Here is a 21,956-nt window from a genome sequence, read left to right as displayed (position 1 = left end):
GAGGCCGAGGCGGGCGGATCATGAGGTCAGGAGATCGAGACCATCCTGGCAAACACGGTGAAACCCCATCTCTACTAAAAATACAAAAAATTAGCTGGGCGTAGAGGGGAGCACCTGAGCAGGAGAATTGCTTGAACCCAGGAGATGGAGGCTGCAGTGAGTGCCATTGCATTCCAGTCTGGGCAACAGAGCAAGACTGTCTCAAAAATAAATAAATTAATTAAATAAAAAATAAAACGAAATATAAATCATTTCTCTTTACTTACAAGGGCCCTGTATCCATGGAGACATTGACATGGGCTTTGATTTTCAAGTCCTTCTGAATTTTGGGGTCACAGGCTTGACTGAAATTGCCGAGGAAGACCTCCCCTGGCACGATTTCAATGGGGTATGGCTGAAATGCATCCAGTTCCTGAAGTGGGGAGGGAGAAAGGCAGCTATGAGCATATTCCTCAGGGAAGACGGATGTCTGTCTCTTGAAACACAGTTCATCAAACCAGCGTAAAAGGGCAGTTCCGGGACAGTGAATGTGATGGAGATCCAGACTTTGAAAGAGATTGGCACACGGAAACTTGCATGGGTGGCACAGGGCGAGTCATGACGAAGGGACTGAGCCACAGCCCCATGGTGCAGAGCGCTAGGTCTCAGCACTGGTGTTCATTTCCTCCATGGCACCTGTTTACACTTGGCCAGGTGCACAAAGTTTGCAGTGAGGATGCTGTGGCCCAAAACTAACAACCCAGCATGTACTGGAGGCTCAGGAGGATGGAGAGGGACAACTCTCTTATTACACTTGGAGACCATCAGAATTTAAGTACTGAGAGAGAGAGGACAGAGAGAGGAGGGGGAGGGAGGGAGGGGGAGAGAGAGAGAGAGAGAGAGAGAGAGAGAGAGAGAAGGACAGAGCAGGAGAGAAAAGGAAAGAGGAAGAGAGAGGAGGTTTCACCATGTTGGCCAGGCTGGTCTTGAACTCCTGACCTCAAGTAATCCACCTGCCTCGGCTTCCCAAAGTGCTGGGATTACAGATGTGAGCCACTGCGCTTGGCCCATCTTTTTCTTTTTTCTTTTTTTTTTTTTTGAGACGGAGTCTCGCTCTGTCACTCAGGCTGGAGTGCAATGGCGCGATCTCCACTCACTGCAAGCTCCGTTGCCTCCCAGGTTCAGGCCATTCTCCTGCCTCAGCCTCCTGAGAAGCTGGGACTACAGGCGCCCACCACCACGCCCAGCTAATTTTTTTGTATTTTTAGTAGAGACTGGGTTTCACCGTGTTAGCCAGGATGGTCTCGATCTCCTGACCTCGTGATCCGCCCGTCTCAGCCTCCCAAAGTGCTGGGATTACAGGCGTGAGCCACCGCGCCCGGCCTTTTTTCTTTTTTTTTTTTTAAGATACAGGGTCTCTCACTCTGTCACCCAGGCTGGAGTATAAGCAGCTCAATCCTCAATCATAGCTCGCTGCAGTCTTAACTTCCTGGGCTCAAATGATTCTCCTGCCTCAGCCTCCCACGTAGCTGGGACTACAAGTGCACACGACCATACCCAGATAATTTTGATACTTTCATATTTTGTAGAGATGGGAGCTTGCTATGTTGCCCAGGCTGGCCTCGAACTCCTGGCCTGTAGTGATCCTCCTCCCTCAGCCTCCCGAAGTGTTGGGATACACATGGGAGCCACCCTGCATGCCCAGAAATGATTCTGATGAAGCCAGCATATATGCAGAGGGGTAGGGAGAACAAAACACCTACTTAAATGGGAGCTTCCTGAGTTCCAGGTCCAAAGTTATCATTAAAACTTTCATTTGCCAGGCGCGGTGGCTCACGCCTGTAATCCCAGCACTTTGGGAGGCCGAGGTGGGTGGATCACAAGGTCAGGAGATCGAGACCATCCTGGCTAACAAGGTGAAACCCTGTTTCTACTAAAAAACACAAAAAATTGGCCGGGCGTGTGGCGGGCGCCTATAGTCCCAGCTACTTCGGAGGCTGAGGCAGAATGGCGTGAACCCGGGAGGCAGAGCTTGCAGTGAGCAGAGATTGTGCCACTGCACTCCAGCCTGGGAGACAGAACAAGGCTCCATCTCAAAAAAAAAAAAAGAAAAGAAAAAAAAAACTTTTTGTTTATCTGAAACAAAGACAAGGATTATCTCTTCATTTCTCAAAGTGTGTTCTAAGAAACACTAGTCTTCCATAAGGCACTATGAAAAAAGGGTTCAGGGATTCAGATAACCAAATGCAATCTGCCCCCGTATCTGTGCGTTCCACATCCATGGATTCAAGCAACCTTGAATCAAAAATATCCAGAAAAATAATTCATGGTTGCATCTGCACAGAACATGTACAGACTTTTTTCTTATCATTATTCCCTAAATGATACAGTATAACAATTATTTACATAGTATGTACATTGTATTAGGTGTTATGAATAATCTAGAGATGATTTAAAGTACACAAGAGGGGCCAGGTGATGTGGCTCACACCTGTAACCCCATCACTTTGGGAGGCCGAGGCAGGTGGATCGCCTGAAGTGAGGAGTTTGAGACCAGCCTGGCCAACAAGTGAAACCCCATCTCCATAAAAACACAAACATTGGTCAGGCGTGGTGGCACATGCCTGTAGTCCCAGCTACTCGGAAGGCTGAGGCAGGAGAATCACCTGATCCTGGGACGTGGAGGTTGCAGTGAGCTGAGATTGTGCCACTGCACCCCAGCCTGGCGACAGAGCGAGACTCCGTCTCAGATAAATAAAGTATATGGGAGGATATGCTTAGGTTAGATGCAAATACTACACCATCTTATATCAGGGACTTGAAGATCCAAGGATTTTGGCATCTATTGGGGATCGTGGAACCAATCTCCATGGATACTGAAGGACAACTGTACAAATGGACAGCTATATCTATGATTCCTCTCTTGGAAATAAGGCGTACATTAGCAATCAAAGGTTCGAAGAAGTTGGGCACAGTGGCTGCTCACACCTGTAATACTAGCACTTTGGGAGGTCAAGGTGGGAGGATCGCTTGAACCCAGGAGTTCAAGACCAGCCTGGGTAACACAGCAAGACCCTTGTCTCTACAAAAAAATAAAAAATAAAAAATTTGCCAGGCATGGTGGCACATGGCTGTAGTCCCAGCTACTCAGGAGGCTGAAGTGGGAGGATCCCACAGGAGTGGAGGTTACAGTGAGTTATGACTGCATCACTGCTCTCCAGCCTCTCAAAAAAAAAAAAAAAAAAGAAAGAAAGAAAAAGAAAAAAGAAAGCCAGACGCAGTGCCTCATGCTTGTAATCCCAGCACTTTGGGAGGCCGAGGTGGATAGATCACTTGAGGTAAGGAGTTTGAGACCAGCCTGACCAACAAGGTGAAACCTCATCTCTACTAAAAATACAAAAATTAGCCAGGGGTGGCAGTGCACGCCTGTAATCACAGCTACTCAGGAGGCTGGGGCAGGAGAATCACTTGAACCCAGGAGGTGGAGGCTGCAGTAAGCCGAGATCATGCCATTGCACTCCAGCCTGGGCAACAAGAGTGAAACTCCATCTCAAAAAATAAAAAAAAAACTCTCAAAGAAGTTCTGCAGTAGAGAATTGCACTCCCACTGGATAACTTGATGTTTCCGTGAGACTCTGATTAGAGACCACTTTCTCCATTATTACACCACAGAAAATGCTGACCTTTGCCAAAGATCAAAATCAGTACCGAAAGTCCCCTGGCTCCAAGTCCGACTCAGAAATAAATCTTAAGGACCTCAGGCGTGTGGGTCCTTCAGAGCCACCTGAACTCAGCACATCTCACTCCCTTTCCCACGGCAGTAAACCTTCTGCAAGCCCACATCCTTCCCAAGCCACCAGCTTCGAAAGCCATTAGCAAAAAACAGACACCAAGCTGAGCCAGTTCTCAAGCCTGTGACACGGAGACACATCACCCCACTGCCTGCGGGCAGGCCCAACGCTTACTCCAGGGTGGGCTGCCCCTAACCCAGAGGCTCAGCTTGCTGGTGCCAAAATGAAATCCCCCTTTCAATTTCCACTTGAAAAATCTCACTAAAAGCCCAGGCACGGTGGCTTACGCTTGTAATCCCAGCACTTTGGGAAGCTGAGGCAGGTGGATCACCTGAGGTCAGGAGTTCAAGACCAGCCTGGCCAACATGGTGAAACCCCATCTCTAAAAATACAAAAATTAGCCGGTTATGGTGGCACATGCCTGTAATTCCAGCTACTCTGGAGGCTGAGGCAGGAGAATCACTTGAACCCAGGAGGCGGAGGTTGCAGTGAGTCCAGATCGTGCCACTGCACTCCAGCATGGGCAACAGAGATGCAGTCTAAAAAAAAAAAAAACCTCACAAAACTCCCATAGCAAATCTATCAACCCCTCTTCCTGCTGTTTTGAAACCAACTTCCTTTTCTGCGGTTGTGTGGGTTTGGCTGGGAAGAGGGTGTGACGTAGATAAAAACACACTGTACTGTAAAATGTGTGTAAATGCTCAGTGACACAATGCAAAGGAAACCAGTATCTCAAATGAATATGCCCAAACTGGGCACACTGCCTTCCCCCAGAACCACCTCCCTCTTCCCCCACCCCGATCCCTCCCGAGTGTTCCCCACAATGAACCATATCACAGCCCCCATCACCCACGCCTAAAACCAGGGCATCATCCCAGCCCCCTCTCTCCCCCATGCCCTCATGTCTGATCAGTGCTACCTCCTAAATCTTTCTTTCTTTCTTCTTTTTTCTTTTCACTCTGCCACCCAGGTTGGAGTGCAGTGATGTGATCTCGGCTCACTGCAACCTCCGCCTCCTAGGTTCAAGTGATTTTCCTGCCTCAGCCTCCCGAGTAACTGGGATTACAGGCATGTGCCACCACACCCAGCTAATTTTTGTATTTTTAGTTGAGATGGGGTTTCACCATGCTTGCCAGGATGGTCTTGATCTCTTGACCTCGTGATCCGCCCGCCTTGGCCTCCCAAAGTGCTTGGATTACAGGTGTGAGCCGCCACGCCCGGCCTTTTAAAAAAATTTTTGTGTAAACAAAGTCTCACTATGTTGCCCAGGCTAGTCTCAAACTCCTGGACTCAAGTGATCTTCCCACCTCCTCTTTGACCTCCCAAAGTGCTAGGATTCCAAGCTTGAGCCATCACAGCTGGCCAGTCACCTGCATTCTAAAGACAGCCGCAAACAAGTAATCCAATCCAACCTTCACAGCTACCCCAGCCACAACCCTGTGCCTTCTTCCCAATTTGACTAGACTAGGAGCAAAGGCAAGTTACAGGAATATGCATCTGTCAAAACAGACCATACCGGGCCTTTTAAATATGTGCAGTTCATCATGTCAGTTACACCTTACTAAAGCTTCAGAAATGAGGGGGCGGCGGTGATGAGTTATCAGCAGTGTAGGGTTTGCAGAGAAGAAATTAATCTCTCTGTACTCTGCAAAGCCAGGAAGGGACCCTCCAAGATCAAGGAGGAGTTCCAATGAAGATAAGACTTGATTCAGATTTGAGGTTGGGACATTAAACTGCCCTGGCTTATACTAGATTGATTGTCTTTACTTCCTTTATTTAATTGACTGTACATCTGTTGAGCTGAAATTCACAGTGCTGTTATCTCAGTGGAAGAAGGGGATGTCTTTGTGAGCCAGACATGCATAACCTGGATCTGGGAACATGTCTGACATCAGGCACAAGTCCCTATCTTATCACACAGGATCATTCTGGGATCCTAGTGAAGGAATGTGGGCATGCGGGGCAGGGGACCGGGTCATGGGCTTCCAAGTTAAGGGGAGAAAGTTGGAGGAAATGCCTAGCAGGGGTTGAAGGGAGTCACTGCTGGCTGCACTCTCTGGGAGATCCTCAGCCCCAGAAGGAGCCAGGGTGAGGCTGAGCTGGGTCCCGAGCAAACCAGCAGGAGAGGCCACCAGCAGCTCACACAGCCAGATGAGGCCAGAGAGCAGGAGCTTTCCCACCACTGACACGCAGTCAGGCACACAGACAGGTCCACTCTGGACCCTACTGCCAAAGGTCCTCTGCCCAGAAGGGGGGAAGAGAGCAGCTGTCCTTAAAGCTAACCCCCATCCCTCCCTACTTTGAGTCCCTCAGCAAACCCTAGGCTGCCCAGCTCTGAGGCATGGGAAGAGATGAGACTTGATCCAGATTTGAGGTTGGAATATTAAACTGCCCTAGCTTCTACTAGACTGTCTTTTTACTTCCTTTATTTAACATTATTTCAAAACTATACACTAGTTGGCCAGGTACGGTGGTTCATGCCTATAATTCCAGTACTTTGGGAGGCCAAGGCAGGAGGATTGCTTAAGGTCAGGAGTTTCGGACCAGCCTTGGCAACATAGCAAGACCCTGTCTCTACAAAAAATTTTAAAACTTAGCCGACTGTGGTGGCTTGCATCGGTAGTCCCGTCTACTCAAGAGGCTGAGGCTGGAGGATACTGAGCCCAGGAGGTGGAGGCTGCAGTGAGCTATGATTGCACCACTGCACTCCAGCCTGGGCGACAGACTGAGACCCTGTCTCTAAAACATATATATCACCCAACTTCAAACATTAACAATTCATTGGCCAATTTTCTTTCCTCTATACCCTCACTGCCTTCTCACCTCACCCCAGATTATTTGAAAGGAAATTCCAGACATCACGTCATTTCACCCGTAAATATTTTGTTCTGTATTTCTAAAAGATAAGGACTTGAACTTTATAATAACCATAACAATGTCACTACAACCTTCAAAAAGCAACAATTCCTAAACACAATCAAATATCCTGTGAATAGTCACATTTGCTGAGTCATTCTATACTATGACTTCGATTGAAGTTTTTTGTAACCGTTCAAGGTGGCCAGAAAGTATGGAATCTGCTCACGATGTTGCTAAGGGCAGCAAGGGGAACAGAGCAGAAGACAACTGTTAGAAAAAGCTAAAACCACTTTCTGTTTACATTCCATTGTGTTCAGACACTTCAATAAGCCAGACATCTGTACACACGGCACCCTCCGAGGACCAGGCCCTGCCTGCAAATCTCTGCACAGTCTGGTGCTAGCCTTAGACAACTCCACCCAGTTCTCTTCCTCGAAAGCTCCTCCTCCTTCAGCTTTGGCTCTGGGAAGCTCAAGTGCCTCTTCTCTGGGCTCCAGATACCCAGGGTGTCCCTTGACATAGTTCAGCTTCCAGCCACTGCCTTCCCTACAGACAGGGCCACTCAGCAGCAGAAACTGGTATCTCAAAATTGTTTTGTTATGACAAAACTGGCCCTGAGTTGATAATGTTTGGAGATAGGTGATGGACAAAGAAGGGGTTTCATACCTGATTCTTTTTGTATAAAAAAAATTATAATAGGCTGAGTGCAGTGGCTCATGCCTGTAATCCCAGCACTTTGGGAGGCCGAGGCGGGTGGATTGCTTGAGGTCAGGAGTTGGAGACCAGCCTGACCAACATGGTGAAACCCTGTCTCTACTGAAAAATTATAATAGAGATGGGGTCTCACTATATCGCCCAGGCAGGTCTTCAACTCCTGAGATCAAGCAATCCTCCTGCCTTGGCCTCCCAGAGTGCTAGAACTATAGGTGTGAGTCACCATACCTGGCTGATTTTCCTTTTTATTTTTTTATTTTTTGGAGACAGGGTCTTACTTTGTCAACCAGCCTGGAGTGCACTGGCATGGTAATGACTCATTGCAGCCTCGACCTCCTGGGCTCAAGCAATCCTCCCATCTCTCTTCTACATTATTTTTTTGAGCCAGGCTCTCACTCTGTCACCCAGGCTGGAGAGCAGTGGCGTGATCTCGGCTCCCTGCAACCTCCGCCTCCTGGGTTCAAGTAATTCTCCTGCCTCACCCTCCCAAGTAGCTGGGACTACAGGTGGGCCACTATGCCCAGTTAATTTTTGTATTTTTGGTAGAGACAGGGTTTTGCCATGTTGCTTAGGCTGGTCTCAAACTCCTGAGCTCAAGTGATCCATGCAGCTTGGCCTCCAAAAGGGGTGGGATTATAGGCGTGAGCCACCACAGCCAGCTCCATTTATTGATTTTTTTGTAGAGACAAGGTCTCACTATGTTGCCCAGGCTGGTCTCAAAGTACTGAGCTCAAGCAATCCTCCTGCCTTGGCCTTCCCAAGTGCTGAGCTTACACGCATGAGCCACTGAGCCTGACCAATCCTTCCCACTTTTGTGTATTTTTGTATCTTCTGGATCCAGCTAGGATTTGTGGAACCAGACAGCCAAGAAAAAAGAGGTGGTCTCGAGCCGTGATGCCCCTGCCTGTCTGACCTTGAAATCGGTCCACATCGAGCCTGCCCTCTTTGCTCACTGTTTCAACCAGACAGCCAACAATTCCTTATAAAGAACTGTGGCCGGGCATGGTGGCTCACTCCTGTAATCGCAGCACTTTGGAAAGCTGAGGCAGGTGGATCACTTGAAGTCAGTAGTTTGAGACCAGACTGGGCAACATGGTGAAACCCCGTCTATACTAAAAACACAAAAATTGGCCGGGTGCGGTGGCTCACGCCTGTAATCCCAGCACTTTGGGAGGCCGAGGCGGGCGGATCATGAGGTCAGGAGATCGAGACCATCCTGGCAAACACGGTGAAACCCCATCTCTACTAAAAATACAAAAAATTAGCCGGGCGTGGTGGCAGGCGCCTGTAGTCCCAGCTACTCGGGAAGCTGAGGCTGGAGAATGGCATGAACCCGGGAGGTGGAGCTTGCCTGGGCGACAGAGCGAGACTCCATCTCAAAAAAAAACCACAAAAGTTAGCCAGGCATGGTGGTTTGTGCCTGTAGTCCCAGCTACCAGAGAAGCTGAGGCAGAAGAATCGCTTGAACCCAGGAGGCAGAGGTTGCAGTGAGCCCAGATCATGCCACTGTACTCCAGCCTGGACGACAAAGTGAGAGTGTTTCAAAAAAAAAAAAACCAAACACTGGACCTGGGCTCCTGGCAGCCCTAAGTTCATGTCTGCAGCCCAGTCTCCACCCACCCCACCTCCTCCACTTTCTCTATATCCTCTGTCCCTTTCTCCTACTCTGTCACCCACGGGTCAGTCTCCAGGCCCATCCTTCCCATCTGGGCCTGCCTATGCTCAATATTTGGTCCTACCTGAGGCATCCAGATGATCTTCTGGGTCCGGAGGAAGTGGTATGTGCCTGAGAAGCGCTCATAGCCCCCTTTCAGGATGTAGACAGGGTGGCGGGTGAGGCGGGTCAGGATCCTGCCATACTCAATGGCTGCTCCAGGCACCACATCTGAGAGTGGAGATCAAAGATATAAACGTCTCTTGTGTATCTGCCATTGGTCTAGAGCTGGGATGGATGGCCACTTTCTTCTGAAATGCAATTATTTTATTTCATTTATTTATTTTTTGAGATAGAGTCTCACTCTGTCACCCAGGCTGGAGTGCAATGCGTGATCTCAGCTCACTGCAACCTCCACCTCCTGGGTTCAAGCGATTCTCCTGCCTCAGCCTCCCGAGTAGCTGGGACTACAGGCACCCACCATGCCTGGCTAATTTCTTATTTTTAGTATAGACAGAGTTTTACCATGTTTGCCAGGCTGGTCTTGAACTCCTGAGCTCAGGTGATCCGCCTGCCTCGGCCTCCCAAAGTGCTGGGATTACAGGCATTAGCCACCGCGCCCAGCCTGAAACGCAATTATTTAGGAAGCTGAAGCAAGTATAGAGATGAGTTATATTAAAATTTTAAAAGTAGCTTATCACCAGGCTTTTTTGTTTGTTTTTGTTTTTGAGACAGGGCTTCACTCTATCTGGCTAGAGTGCAGTGGTACAATCTCGGCTCACTGCAACCTCCGCCTCCTGGGCTCACACCATCCTCCCACCTCAGCCTCCCAAGTAGCTGAGACTATAGGTGCACACCACCACACCTGGCTAAATTTTGTATTGTTTTATAGAGACAAGGTCTCACTTTCTTGCCCAGGCTGGTCTTGAACTCCTGAGCTCAAGCAATCTACCTGCTTCAGCCTCCCAGAGTGCTGAGATTACAGGCGTGCCCAGCCTAAGTTAATCTTCTTTTCTGTAAACTCTGAGATATACAGTATGATACACAACATTATACAATATATATCTCTCAGAGTTTGCAGAAACTGCCAGCTCCAGTTAACCACTCATATGTATACATATGATTTACATATTATATACGTGAATATATTATATTTATACCACATACATATGTAAACTGTATGCTGTATATCATACAACTCACCCACTTAAAGTGTATGATTCCAAACATATAGACCAATGGAACAAAACAGATAACCCAGAAATGAAGCCACACACCTATAACCATCTGATCTTCAACAAAGTTGACAAAAATAAGCAATGGAGGCTGGGCATGGTGGCTTACATCTATAATCCCAGAACCTTGGGAGGCAGAGGCAGGAGAACTGCCTGACCCCAGGAGTTTGAGACCAGTGTGGGCAACATGGCAAGACCCCGTCACAAACAAAATTCAAAAAATTAGTTGAGTGTGGTGGCGGGCACCTGCAGTTCCAGCTACTAGAGAGGCTGAGGCAGGAGGATCACCCGAGCCAGGGAGGCTGAGGCTGTAGTGAGCAATGGTTGTGCCACTGCACTCGTCTTGGAGACAGAGCAAGACCCTGTCTCAAAAAATAGGAACGGGGAAAGGATTCCCATTTACTGGTCAATAAATGGTACTAAGATAACTGGTTATCCATATGCAGAAGAATGAAACTGGACCCCTATCACCATACACAAAAATCAACTCAAGATAGATTAAAGACTTAAACGTAACACCTCAAAACTATAGAAATCCTAGAAGAAAATCTAGGAAATACCCTTCTTGACATTGGCCTTGGCAAATAATTTTTGGCTAAGTCCTCCAAAGCAATTGCATCTTCTTGACGTTGGCCTTGGCAAATAATTTTTGGCTAAGTCCTCCAAAGCAACTGCACCTTCTTGACACTGGCCTTGGCAAACAATTTTTGGCTAATCCTCCAAAGCAACTGCAACAAAACAAAAATTGAAAAATGGGGCCTGAGAACACTAAAGTGCTTCTGCACAACAAGAGAAACTACCAGAGTAAACAAATAGCCTGCAGAATGGCAGAAAGTATCCACAAGCCATGCATCCAACAAAGATCCAACATCCAAAATCTATAAGGAACTTAAATCAAGAAGCAAAAAGCAAACAGCCTCTGATGGTTAATACTGAGTGTCAACTTGATTGAAGGATGCAAAGTATTGATCCTGGGTGTGTCTGTGAGAATGTTGCCAAAGGAGATTAACATTTGAGTCAGTGGGCTGGGAGAGGCAGACCCACCCTCAGTCTGGTGGGCACCAGCTAACCAGCTGCCAGTACAGCTAGAACATAAAGCAGGCACAAAAACATGAAAAGACTACACTGGCCTAGCCTCCCAGCCTACATCTTTCTCCCCTGCTGCATACTTCCTGCCCTCAAACGTCGGACTGTAAGTTCTTCGGCTTTGTGACTCAGACTGGCTTCCTTGCTCCTCAGCTTGCAGATGGCCTATTGTGGGACCTCGTGATCACATGAGTTAATACTCCTTAATAAACTTCCCTTTATATATACACACTATATATATATGTGTATATGTGTGTGTGTGTATATATATCCTATTAGTTTTGTCCCTCTAGAGAAGAACTCTAATATACAACTCTATTAAAAAGTGGGCAAAGTACATAAACAGACACTTTTCAAAAGAAGACATACAAGCAGCCAACGAACATGAAAAAATGCTTGACATCACTAATCATCAGAGAAATGCAAATCAAAACCACAATGAGATACCTTCTCACACCAGTCAGAATGGCTTTTATTAGAAAGCCAAAAAATAACAGATGTTGACATGGCTATGGAGAAAAGGAACACTTATATACTGTTGGTGGGAATGTAAATTAGTTCAGCCCCTAGGGAAAGGAGTTTGGAGATTTCTTTGTCAAAGAACCAAAAATAGAACTACCATTCAACCCAGAAATCCCGTTACTACGTACACATTCAAAAGAAAATATGTTATACCAAAAGGATACCTGTGCCCATGTGTTCACTGTAGCACTATTCACAACAGCAAAGACACAGAATATCAACTCAAGGGCCCATCAACAACGAATTTTTTTTTTTTTTCTTTTTTAGATGGAGTCTTGCTCTTGTCACCCAGGCTAGAGTGCCATGGCGCAATCTTGGCTCACTGCAACCTCCGCTTCCCTGGGTTCAAGCGACTCTCCTCCTGCCTCAGCCTCTCGAGTAGCTGGGATTATAGGCGTGCACCACCATGCCCGGCTAATTTTTGTATTTTTAGTAGAGACAGGGTTTCACTATATTGGCCAGGCTGGTCTCAAACTGCTGACCTCAAGTGATCCACCTGCCTTGGCCTCCCAAAATGCTGAAATTACAGGCATGAGCCACTGTGCCCAGCCCCGGACTGGATTTTTTAAATGTGGTACACCTATACCACAGAATACTACACAGCTATAAAGAAAAGAACAAAATCATGTCCTCTGCAACCCCATGGATGGAGCTGGAGGCCATTACCCTAAATGAACTAACACAGATATAGAAAACCAGATACTATATGTTCTCATTTATAAGTGCAAGCTAAACATCAGGTGCATATAGAAATAAAGATGTGAACAACAGACCCTGAAGAATACAAGGAGAAAGACGGAGAGAGAGGGACAGGGGTTAAAAAACTACCTATTGCAGCCAGGCGCGATGGCTCATGCCTATAATCCCAATACTTTGGGAGGCCAAGGCAGGCGCATCATTTAGGCCAGGAGTTTGAGACCAGCCTGGCCAACATAGCGAAACCCCGTCTCTACTGAAAATACAAAAAATTAGCCAGGTGGGGTGACACACGCCTGTAATCCCAGCCACTTGGGAGGCTGAGGGGAAGTGGAGACTGCAGTGAGCCAAGATCATGCCACTGCACTCCAACCTGGGCAACACGAGCAAAACTCCATCTCAAAAAAAAGGAAAAAAAAGGAAGAAAAAAAAACTACCTATTGGGTTCTATGCTCACTACCTGGGTGACGAGTTTAATCAAACTTCAAAACTTAGCATTATACGATATACCCAGGTAACAAAACCACACGTGTACCCGTTAATCTGAAACTTGAAAAAAGATACAATGCAGTGACTTTTATTATATTCAGAGTTGTGCAACCATCCCCACAATCAATTTTGGAATGTTTTCTTATTTATTATTTGAGACGGGGTCTATGTTGAACAGACTGGTCTCGAACTTCTGGGCTCAAACAATCCTCCCACCTCGGCCTCTCAAAGTGCTGGGATTACAGGTGTAAGCCACAGTGCCCAGCTTAATTTTAGAACATTTTCATCACCCCTACAAGGGACCCTGTACCACTAAGCAGCCATACCTCTGTTTTTCCCCAAACTCCCAGCTCCACTTAACCACTCATTTTTATGGATTTGCCTATTCTGGATTTTTCATATAAATGGAATAATATGTGATGTTTTGCATCTGACTTCTATCACTTACCATGATCTCTTTAGTGTTCATCTACATTATAGCACTTTTTTTTTGAGACTGAGTTTTACTCTGCCGCCCAGGCTGGAGTGCAATGGCACAAACTTGGCTCACTGCAACCTCTGCCTCCCAGGTTCAAGCGATTCTCCTGCTTCAGCCTCCCTAGTAGCTGAGATTACATGCACCTGCCACCATGCCCAGCTAATTTTTATATTTTTAGTAGAGATGAGGTTTCACCATGTTGGCCAGGCCGGTCTTGAAGTCCTGACCTCAGGTGATCCACCCACCTTGGCCTCCCAAAGTGCTGGGATTGCAGGCGTGAGCCACCACACCCGGCCCCATTCCTTTTTATGGCCGAGTAATATTCCACTGTGTGGATAGACTACATTCTGTGTCACCCTTTTAGCTGCTGATAGACACTTGGGTTGTTTGTGCTTTTTGGCTATTATGAATAACGTTGCTATGAACATTAATGTAAAAGCTTTGGTGTGGATGTGTTTTCATTTCTTGGAGGTTTATATCTTAACCTTCTGAAGAAACACCAAGCTATTTTCCACAGTGGCTGTACCATTTTACTTTCTGGTTCAGTGTATGAGGTTTCCAATTTCTCCATGTTCTCACCAACACTTATTATCTGTCTCTTTATGACCATCCCAGTGGGTGTGAATAATATCTCACTGTGGTTTTGACATCAATTTTTTTTTTTTTTTTTTTGAGATGGAGTCTCGCTCTGTGGCCCAGGCTGGAGTACAGTGGCGTGATCCCAGCTCACTGCAAGCTCCATTTCCTGGATTCACACCATTCTCCTGCCTCAGCCTCCCGAGTAGCTGGGACCACAGGTGCCCGCTACCACATCCGGCTAATTTGTTGTATTTTTAGTAGAGATGGGGTTTCACCATTTTAGCCAGGATGGTCTCAATCTCCTGACCTCGGGATCCACCCATCTCAGCCTCCCAAAGTGCTGGGATTATGGGAGTGAGCCACTGCACCCGGCGGACATCAATTTAATCTTAAACACCTTCATTGATCTGTAGAATCACAATTAGACTATATGGAAATTAGATATATGTGACAGGAAGTTTGCATAATTAAGGCTAAGCCAAGACATCCTTAAGCCAAGATATCCTGAGGCCAGGTTCTGACCCAGAAAGAGAAATATTGTGTGGCAGACTTCAGAGAGCCAGATAAAAGGAGAAAGGAAAGAGCATAGACTCTAACTTTTTTTTTTTTTTTGAGACAGGGTCTTACTCTGTCACCCAGGCTGGGATGCAGTGGTGCAGTCATAGCTCACTGCAGCCTTGACCACCTGGGCTCAAGTGATCCTCCTGTCTCTGCCCCCTGAGTAGCTGGGGCTACAGGCATGCACCACCATGCCTGGCTACATTTTTTTTTTTTTTTTTGTATTTTTGGTAGAGATGGGGCCTTGCTATGTTGCCCAGGCTGGCCTCAAACTCCTGGCTTCAAGCGACCCTCCTGCTTCAGCCTCACAAAGTGCTGGGATTACGAGTGTGAGGCACCGTGCCTGGCCAACTCTGCTTCCATACTGAATTTTTGTTCAGGGAGACAAAGACAATTCCATAAGGGGCTACGGAGGATAAAAGTAGCTGGGACCTGTCTGAGAGATGGCACTGAGAGGAAGAATCTGGAGTCTGCAGCCAGGCTGAGAAAGAATCTGCAGCTGTCAAGACAGGAGCCAAAGCTCAGCCCACAGGGCCTGGCTCAGAAGTCAGAGAGTTCAGGCCAGGCATGGCAGCTCATGCCTGTAATCCCTGCACTTTGGGAGGCCAATGCAAGAGAATTGCTTGAAGCCAAGAGTTCGAAACCAGCCTGGGCAACAGAGCGAGACCCTGACTCAAAAAAAAAAAAAAAAGGAAAGAAGGGGGTATTGAGAGAAGCCTTGAGATGGTCTTGTACCCTCAAAGACTTTTCATTGACCTGAAAGATGCCATTTGAAACAGGAAAAGTTGCCTTGAGTACACAAGTTGTCTGTATGGTTATGGTTTCCTGTGAATGGGGGCCCCACAGCAAAGTAAGGTCAGTTACAGAATGTAAAAGGGATTATCTGTGTTGAGCACCATCTCCTAGGGTTTCAAGGCCCAGCCTACAGTCCTAGGATTGCAGACCAGAGCCCAACAGGATGAGCTTAGGGAAGAAGGGACAATTTCCTGGCCAAAGACCTCCTGGGACAAAAGTTCAGACAGCTGGTTTTATGAAAGGTGGAAGCATAGCGCCACCCACTGGCAGTTAGTGTGAGTGCTCCCAGCTTCTGGAATTGCACCCACAGGTGCAGTTCTGATTCCTAGAAGCAGAGCTCCCAGTGCCAACCGCAAGGGGTGGTCAGCCCAAAACTATGGGCTCATGAAGAACAGAGCAGAGCCTCAGAGGTTCGATGGAGCACATTGGAACTGACCACGCTTTAATGTTTTGATTTGGGGCTACCTGCTCTCTAGCTCCACTACCCAATTCCTGGGGGACAGAACAGAGCCAAAAGGCCTGGGTTTGAATCCTGGCCCCACCACTTGTAGGTGTGGTGGTTTAAAAATATGTCCACACACTTTTAAAAGCTTAGCCTAGGCAACACAACAAGACCCAGTCTCTACAAAAAGTAAATAAATGAGCTGGGTGCCTTATCTTGCTGTATCACCCAGGCTGGTCTTGAACTCCTGGGCTCAAGTGATCCTCCTGCCTCAGCCTCCCAAAGTGCTGGGACTACAGGTATGAGTCACTGGGCCTGGCGTGCTCATAGCTCTTGATGTTAGTTAGCGTCCTTGTAAGCTGTTCTGCAGATTCAAGTAAAGCCCTTGGTTCCCGGTGCATGGCACACATGAAACTGTCCCCATAAACTTTGTGAAATTAATCAGGAAAGAAGGGAGGGAAACAAATGAAAATAAAGCAAGCTTGCAGCACATTCAGCATTCATCACTAAGTCACCTTGCTTGCTCTCCAACCTGCTTGCTTACAGCTGTTTGATGTGTACTGTCCCAGAATCACACAGACCCTGTTACAAAAATACAGTTCTTTCACCCCCCCCACCCCGAGACGGAGTCTTGCTCTGTTGCCCAGGCTGGAGTGCAGTGGTGTGATCTCGGCTCACTGCAAGCTTTGCCTCCCAGGTTCATGCCACTCTCCTGCCTCAGCCTCCCGTGTAGCTGGGACTACAGGCACCCGCCACCATGCCCGGCTAACTTTTTGTATTTTTAGTATAGACGGGGTTTCACTGTGTTAGCCAGGATAGTCTTGATCTCCTGACCTCATGATCTGACCTCGGCCTCCCAAAGTGCTAGGATTACAGACTTAAGCCACCACACCCGGCCAAGAATATAGTTCCCCTTAACTGCTCTGTAGGTGACAACTTGAACGTCATGGAACATTATTTTCCCTTTGAGATATTCTTTCAGGTCCCACATTCTGATGAAACTGCTGACATCAGCTGGTCTGAAGGGCCCCACAGGAGCTGACTCACCAAAGAATGCAGTTTCCACGTCCTGATGATTTCATCCCCTTTTCCTCGACCAATCAATGACCCCAACTTTCTAGTCCCTCACCCTCCCCAACCCCCTTAAAAACCCTATTCCACAACTCCTTGGGGAGATGTATTTGAGGGCCTCCTCCTATCTCCTTGCTTGGTATCTGGTGATCATGAAGCTCTTTCTCTGATGCAGACCTTGCTGTCTCAGTGTCATTGGCCTGTTCCCGTGAAACGGGCATACAAACCTGTTGGTCCTATAACAAATCTGTTCAATAGCCGTTAACTATCATTCTTGCTGCTGTTGCATAAAACCCACCTTTGCCAGCACTATCAGAGTCTGAATCATCATCGTCATCTTTTAAGAGTACCTCCAGGGTGCTGGTGTTGTTATCATACACCACGCAGTACTTCACACACTCCAGGTCCACAGACTCCGGGAGAAGATACTCGTTATTTTTCTTAAAAAAAAACACACACACAAGACAGGCCTGTTGGTGGGCAGGTTTGGTTGAGCAGAGACTCCTTGTATAGCAGCACTAGGAGGAGCTAAGACTGCACTCTCTCCCCTAACTACACACACAGGCCCAGAAGCACTGAGACAGTGGGTGGAGAGCCTGTTAAATCCCAAGGATCCTCCGTGACTACCTTCCCTTCTGAGAAAAGCTGACCACAGCTGATTGGACCAGAGAGAAGTGCCTGACCAAAGAACCGCTGGTCTGACTGATCCACAGCCTATTAGGTACCCTGGTGTCAGAGAAACCATGGTCAATTGAATTAGTGACATCCTTTCTCATGGAGAGTGTGTTTGGCAGTGGAGATTGAATCCAAAAACATCAGACTGGATGCCGTGGTTTGTACCTGTAATCCCAGCACTTCAGGAGGCCAAGGCAGGAGGATTGCTTGAGGCCAGGAGTTTGAGACCAGCCTGGACAACATAGCAAGACCCCCATCTCTACAAAAAAAAAAATACAAAAATGCCAAGCATAGTGGCATGCGCCTGTAGTCCCAACTACTCAGGAGGCTGAAGTGGAAGGATCACTTGAGCCCACGAGGTGGAGGCTGTGGTGAGCTGTGATTGTGTCACTGCACTCCAGTCTGGGTGACAGAGCAAGACCCGGTCCCAAAACAACAACAAAACAAAAAACACCCCAAAAAAGTACAGTAAGTAGACAGTGTGTAGAAGCAGAAGTCATGAGTAAGCAGAAGGAATGAGATGGACTGGAAGCTCAAATGTGGCTGGCCATGGTGGCTCATGCCTATAATCCCAGCTACCCGGGAGGCTGAGGTGGGAGGATCGCTTGAGCCCTGGAGTTCAAAGCTACACTGAGCTATGATTGCACCACTGCAACCCAGCCTGGGTAACAAAGTGAGACTATGTCCCAAAAAAAAAAAAAACTCATGGATTATAAGATGTACTACCAATTTAATCAGGAGTGTGCACAAAAGAAGGACTTGTTGGCAGATAACACTCCAGGCAAGGCAAAGATGCAGCCGGTTTCCAAACCTAAAGCAGCTGACTTTAGGACTCAGAGATCCTAAAGCCCAGACTTCCTTCGGGCTCTCCTCCTCTCCACTTTCCCCTCCGCACTGACTTCCCCTTCTCAGACAGCTTCCTCCAGAGGCTTGAGCCACGAACTCCAGCAATGCTCAGGCTCCCATCTTCTCAATTCCACCACCATGCTGGACAGAGACACCCTTCTCTAATTCCAATTCTGATTGGCTCAGCTTTCATCCCAGACCCATGATCAATCACTGGGGCCAGGGTTCTGGATATTATTTTATTTTAGAGACAGGGTCTCACTCTGTTGCCCAGGCTGGACTGCAGCGGTGCAGTCATAGCTCACTGCAGCCTTGAATTTCTGGACTCAAGTGATCTTCGCACTTCAGCCTCCTGAGTAGCTGGGACCACGGGCATGCACCACCACACTTGGCTAATTTATTTATTTATATTTATATATATAGATATATTTGTAGAGACAAAAAAAAGCCAGGTGTGGTGGGGTGCACGTGTAGTTCCAGCTACTCGGGAGGCTGAGGTGAGAGGATCATTTGAGTCTGGGAGGTGGAGGCTGCAGTGAGCTATGATTGCATCACTGCACTCCAGCCTGGGTGACAGTGCAAGACTTGTCTCGAAACAAAAACAACAAGGCCGGGCGCGGTGGCTCACACCTGTAATCCCAGCACTTTGGGAGGCCAAGGTGGGCAGATCACCTGAGGTCAGGAGTTCGAGATCAGCCTGGCCAACATGGTGAAACCCCATCTCTACTAAAAATACAAAAATTAGCTGGGCATGGTGGTGTGCACCTGTAGTACCAGCTACTCAAGAGGCTGAGACAGGAGAATGGATTGAACCCAGGAGGCAGAGGTTGCAGTGAGCCAAGATTGCACCACTTCATTTGAGCCTGGGCAACAGAGTGAAACTCTGTCTCAAAACAACAACAAGAACGACAACAACAAACACTCAAAAAGAAGATAGTAAACAGATGCCTTCTGGGGTCCCACTATGTAGTCCAGGCTGGTCTCAAACTTGAGATCAAGCAATCTCCCCACCTTGGCCTCCCAAAGTGCTGGGATTGCAGACTAAAGCCACCATGCCTGGCCAGAATATTATTTTAGAGAGCACCACTAGAAACCCATGGTTTGAGCAGAAAGAGAAGTTCCCCTCAAAAAGGCAGAAAAACAGCAGATATTCACCACACCCACTTTTAGGGAATAAGACACTACCATATTAAAAGTATGAATCAGGCCAGGCCTGGTGGCTCATGCCTGTCATCCCAGCACTTTGGGAGGCTGAGGAGGGAGGACTGCTTGAGCCCAGGCGTTCAAGACCAGCCTGGGCAACATAGTGAGACTCCATCTCTACAAAAAATACAAGTTAACTGGGTGTGGTGGTGCATGCCTATGGTCCCAGCTACTGGGAAGGGTGAGGTGGGAGGACTCCTTGATCCTGGGAGGTCAAGGCTGCAGTGAGCCATGATGGTGCCATTGCACTCCAGCCTGGGCGACAGAGTGAGACCCTGCCTTAAAAATAATAATAACAATAAAAAATACAAACTGGCCAGGCACGGTGGCTCATGCCTGTAATCCCAGCACTTTGGGAGGCTGAGGCAGGTGGATCATGAGGTCAGGAGTTCAAGACCAGCCTGACCAATATGGTGAAACTCTGTCTCTACTAAAAATGCAAAAATTTGACGGGTGTGGTGGTACGTGCCTGTAGTCCCAGCTACTCGGGAGGCTGAGGCAGAAGAATTGCTTGAATCCAGGAAGCGGAGGTTGCAGTGAGCCAAGATCGTACCCCACTGCACTCCAGCCAGGGCGACAGAATGAGACTCCATCTCAAAAAAAAAAAAAAATCAACGGTAGGACATAATCTGTTTTCAAGAAAGAGTTACAGTATGGGATACATGTGCATCATAGAAGGAAACATGGCAGCACAGTGCTGCTACGGTGTCAGGTGAGAGTGGAAGTGTACTAGGAATGAGGCTGAAAAGAGAGGTGGTCAGATCCAAGAAGGCTGAGAACACAGGGCTGGGAGCCTTTCTGTCCTGCTGGGGCTGGGACTGCCCTGAAGGCCTCCATCTGCTAACTGGGAAGCTAGGGAGGGAAGGCAAAAGCCAGTATCATACCACTGCACTCCAGCCTGGGCAACAAGAGCGAGACTTCGTCTCAAAAAAAAAAGGAAAAAGAAAAAAAAAGAAAAGCTGTTAGCCTGAATTGGAGGAGCTGAGAGGCAGAGGGAATGTCTCTTTCCCAGAGCAGGAGGTGCGGCCACAATCAAAGAAATGCACAGACTTGAGAGCTGCGTGGGAATGGAGGCCCACACATCATGAGGGGCTCTGAATAGGTGCAGAAAAAGGCCTGCAATGGGGATTAAGAGTGAGATTATGGGCTGGGCGTGGTGGCTTATGCCTATAATCCCAGCACTTTAGGAGGCCGAGGCAGGTGGATCACTTGAGGTCAGGAGTTCGAGACCAGACTGGCCAACATGTGAAACTCCATCTCTACTAAAAATACAAAAATGAGCCACGCGTGTTGGTGGTGCCTATAACCCCAGCTACCAGGGAGGCTGAGGCAGGAGAATCCCTTGAACCCGGGAGATGGATATTGCAGTGAGCTGAGACTGCACCACTGCACTCCAGCCTGGGCAGACAGAGTGAGATTCTGTCTCAAAAATAAAAACAAAAAAAGACAAATAGACAATAATGAGGATTGGGACAGGGAAATATCCTGGAAGAATACACCCTGCCCCTGCTCCCTGCCGAGTTATCGAGTTATGTATAGAAAAAGCAGCAGAAATTGTATGTGGAAGAGTACAGTGGGAATAGGGAGGAAAGGGAAATTTTAGAAGACAAAGTTTTATTATTTTTGAGACAAGGTCTTGCTCTATCACCCAGGCTGGAATGCAGTGGTGCAATCGACCTCCTGGACTCAAGTGATCCTCCCACCTCGGCCTCCCGAGTAGCTGGTACTACAAATGAGCACCACCACATTGAGTTAATTTTTCAATTTTTTGTAGAGACAGGGGTCTTGCTATGTTACCCAGGCTGGTCTTGAACTCCTGGACTCAAGCAATCCTCCTGTCTCGGCCACCCAAAGTGCTAGGATTACAGGAACAAGCCACCATGTCCAGCCCAAAGTTTTAGACGTAAACTTACCAGGACTGCTAATTGCATGTGGATGTCATTGCAGCTGTAAGCTCCAGCAAAATCTCTGGCAAGAAAGTATTCTGACAGATACAGAGATCAAGGACAGACCAGTAGTTATCTTCAGACGGCAGGAGGAGAAAATGAAGGTGAACCAAAGAGAGAGAAAATAAACCAGGGGGCCAGGCGCAGTGGCTCATGCCTATAATCCCAGCACTTTGGGTGGCCAAGGCGGGCAGATCACGAGGTCAGGAGTTCAAGACCAGCCTGGCCAACATGGTGAAACCCCGTCTCTACTAAAGATAGAAAAAAAAAAATTAGCCGGGCATGGTGGCACACGCCTGTAATCCCAGCTACAGGCTGGAGGCTGAGGCAGGAGAATC

At 47.7% G+C, this 21,956-nt stretch overlaps 1 protein-coding gene across 7 annotated transcripts in view; it reads right to left on the bottom strand.

Moving 5' to 3' along the window:
• The window catches only part of STYXL1 (serine/threonine/tyrosine interacting-like 1), a 63,659-nt gene that overhangs the window by 16,601 nt on the left and 25,102 nt on the right, over nt 1–21,956 (bottom strand). For all 7 annotated transcript variants that reach the window (XM_011930210.1, XM_011930197.1, XM_011930219.1 and 4 more), the window contains exons 4-6: nt 17,247–17,388; nt 9,083–9,228; nt 267–412 (exon numbers count right to left, since the gene is read on the bottom strand). In XM_011930210.1, coding sequence (XP_011785600.1) covers nt 267–412; nt 9,083–9,228; nt 17,247–17,388 — 434 coding nt within the window. The remainder of the gene's footprint in view (nt 1–266; nt 413–9,082; nt 9,229–17,246; nt 17,389–21,956) is intronic.

Source organism: Colobus angolensis, unplaced genomic scaffold (assembly GCF_000951035.1).
Source record: "Colobus angolensis palliatus isolate OR3802 unplaced genomic scaffold, Cang.pa_1.0 Scaffold120, whole genome shotgun sequence".
NCBI lineage: Eukaryota > Metazoa > Chordata > Mammalia > Primates > Cercopithecidae > Colobus > Colobus angolensis.
The sequence above is the reverse complement of the archived record's forward strand: the minus strand, read 5'-3'. Positions and strand labels throughout refer to the sequence as shown.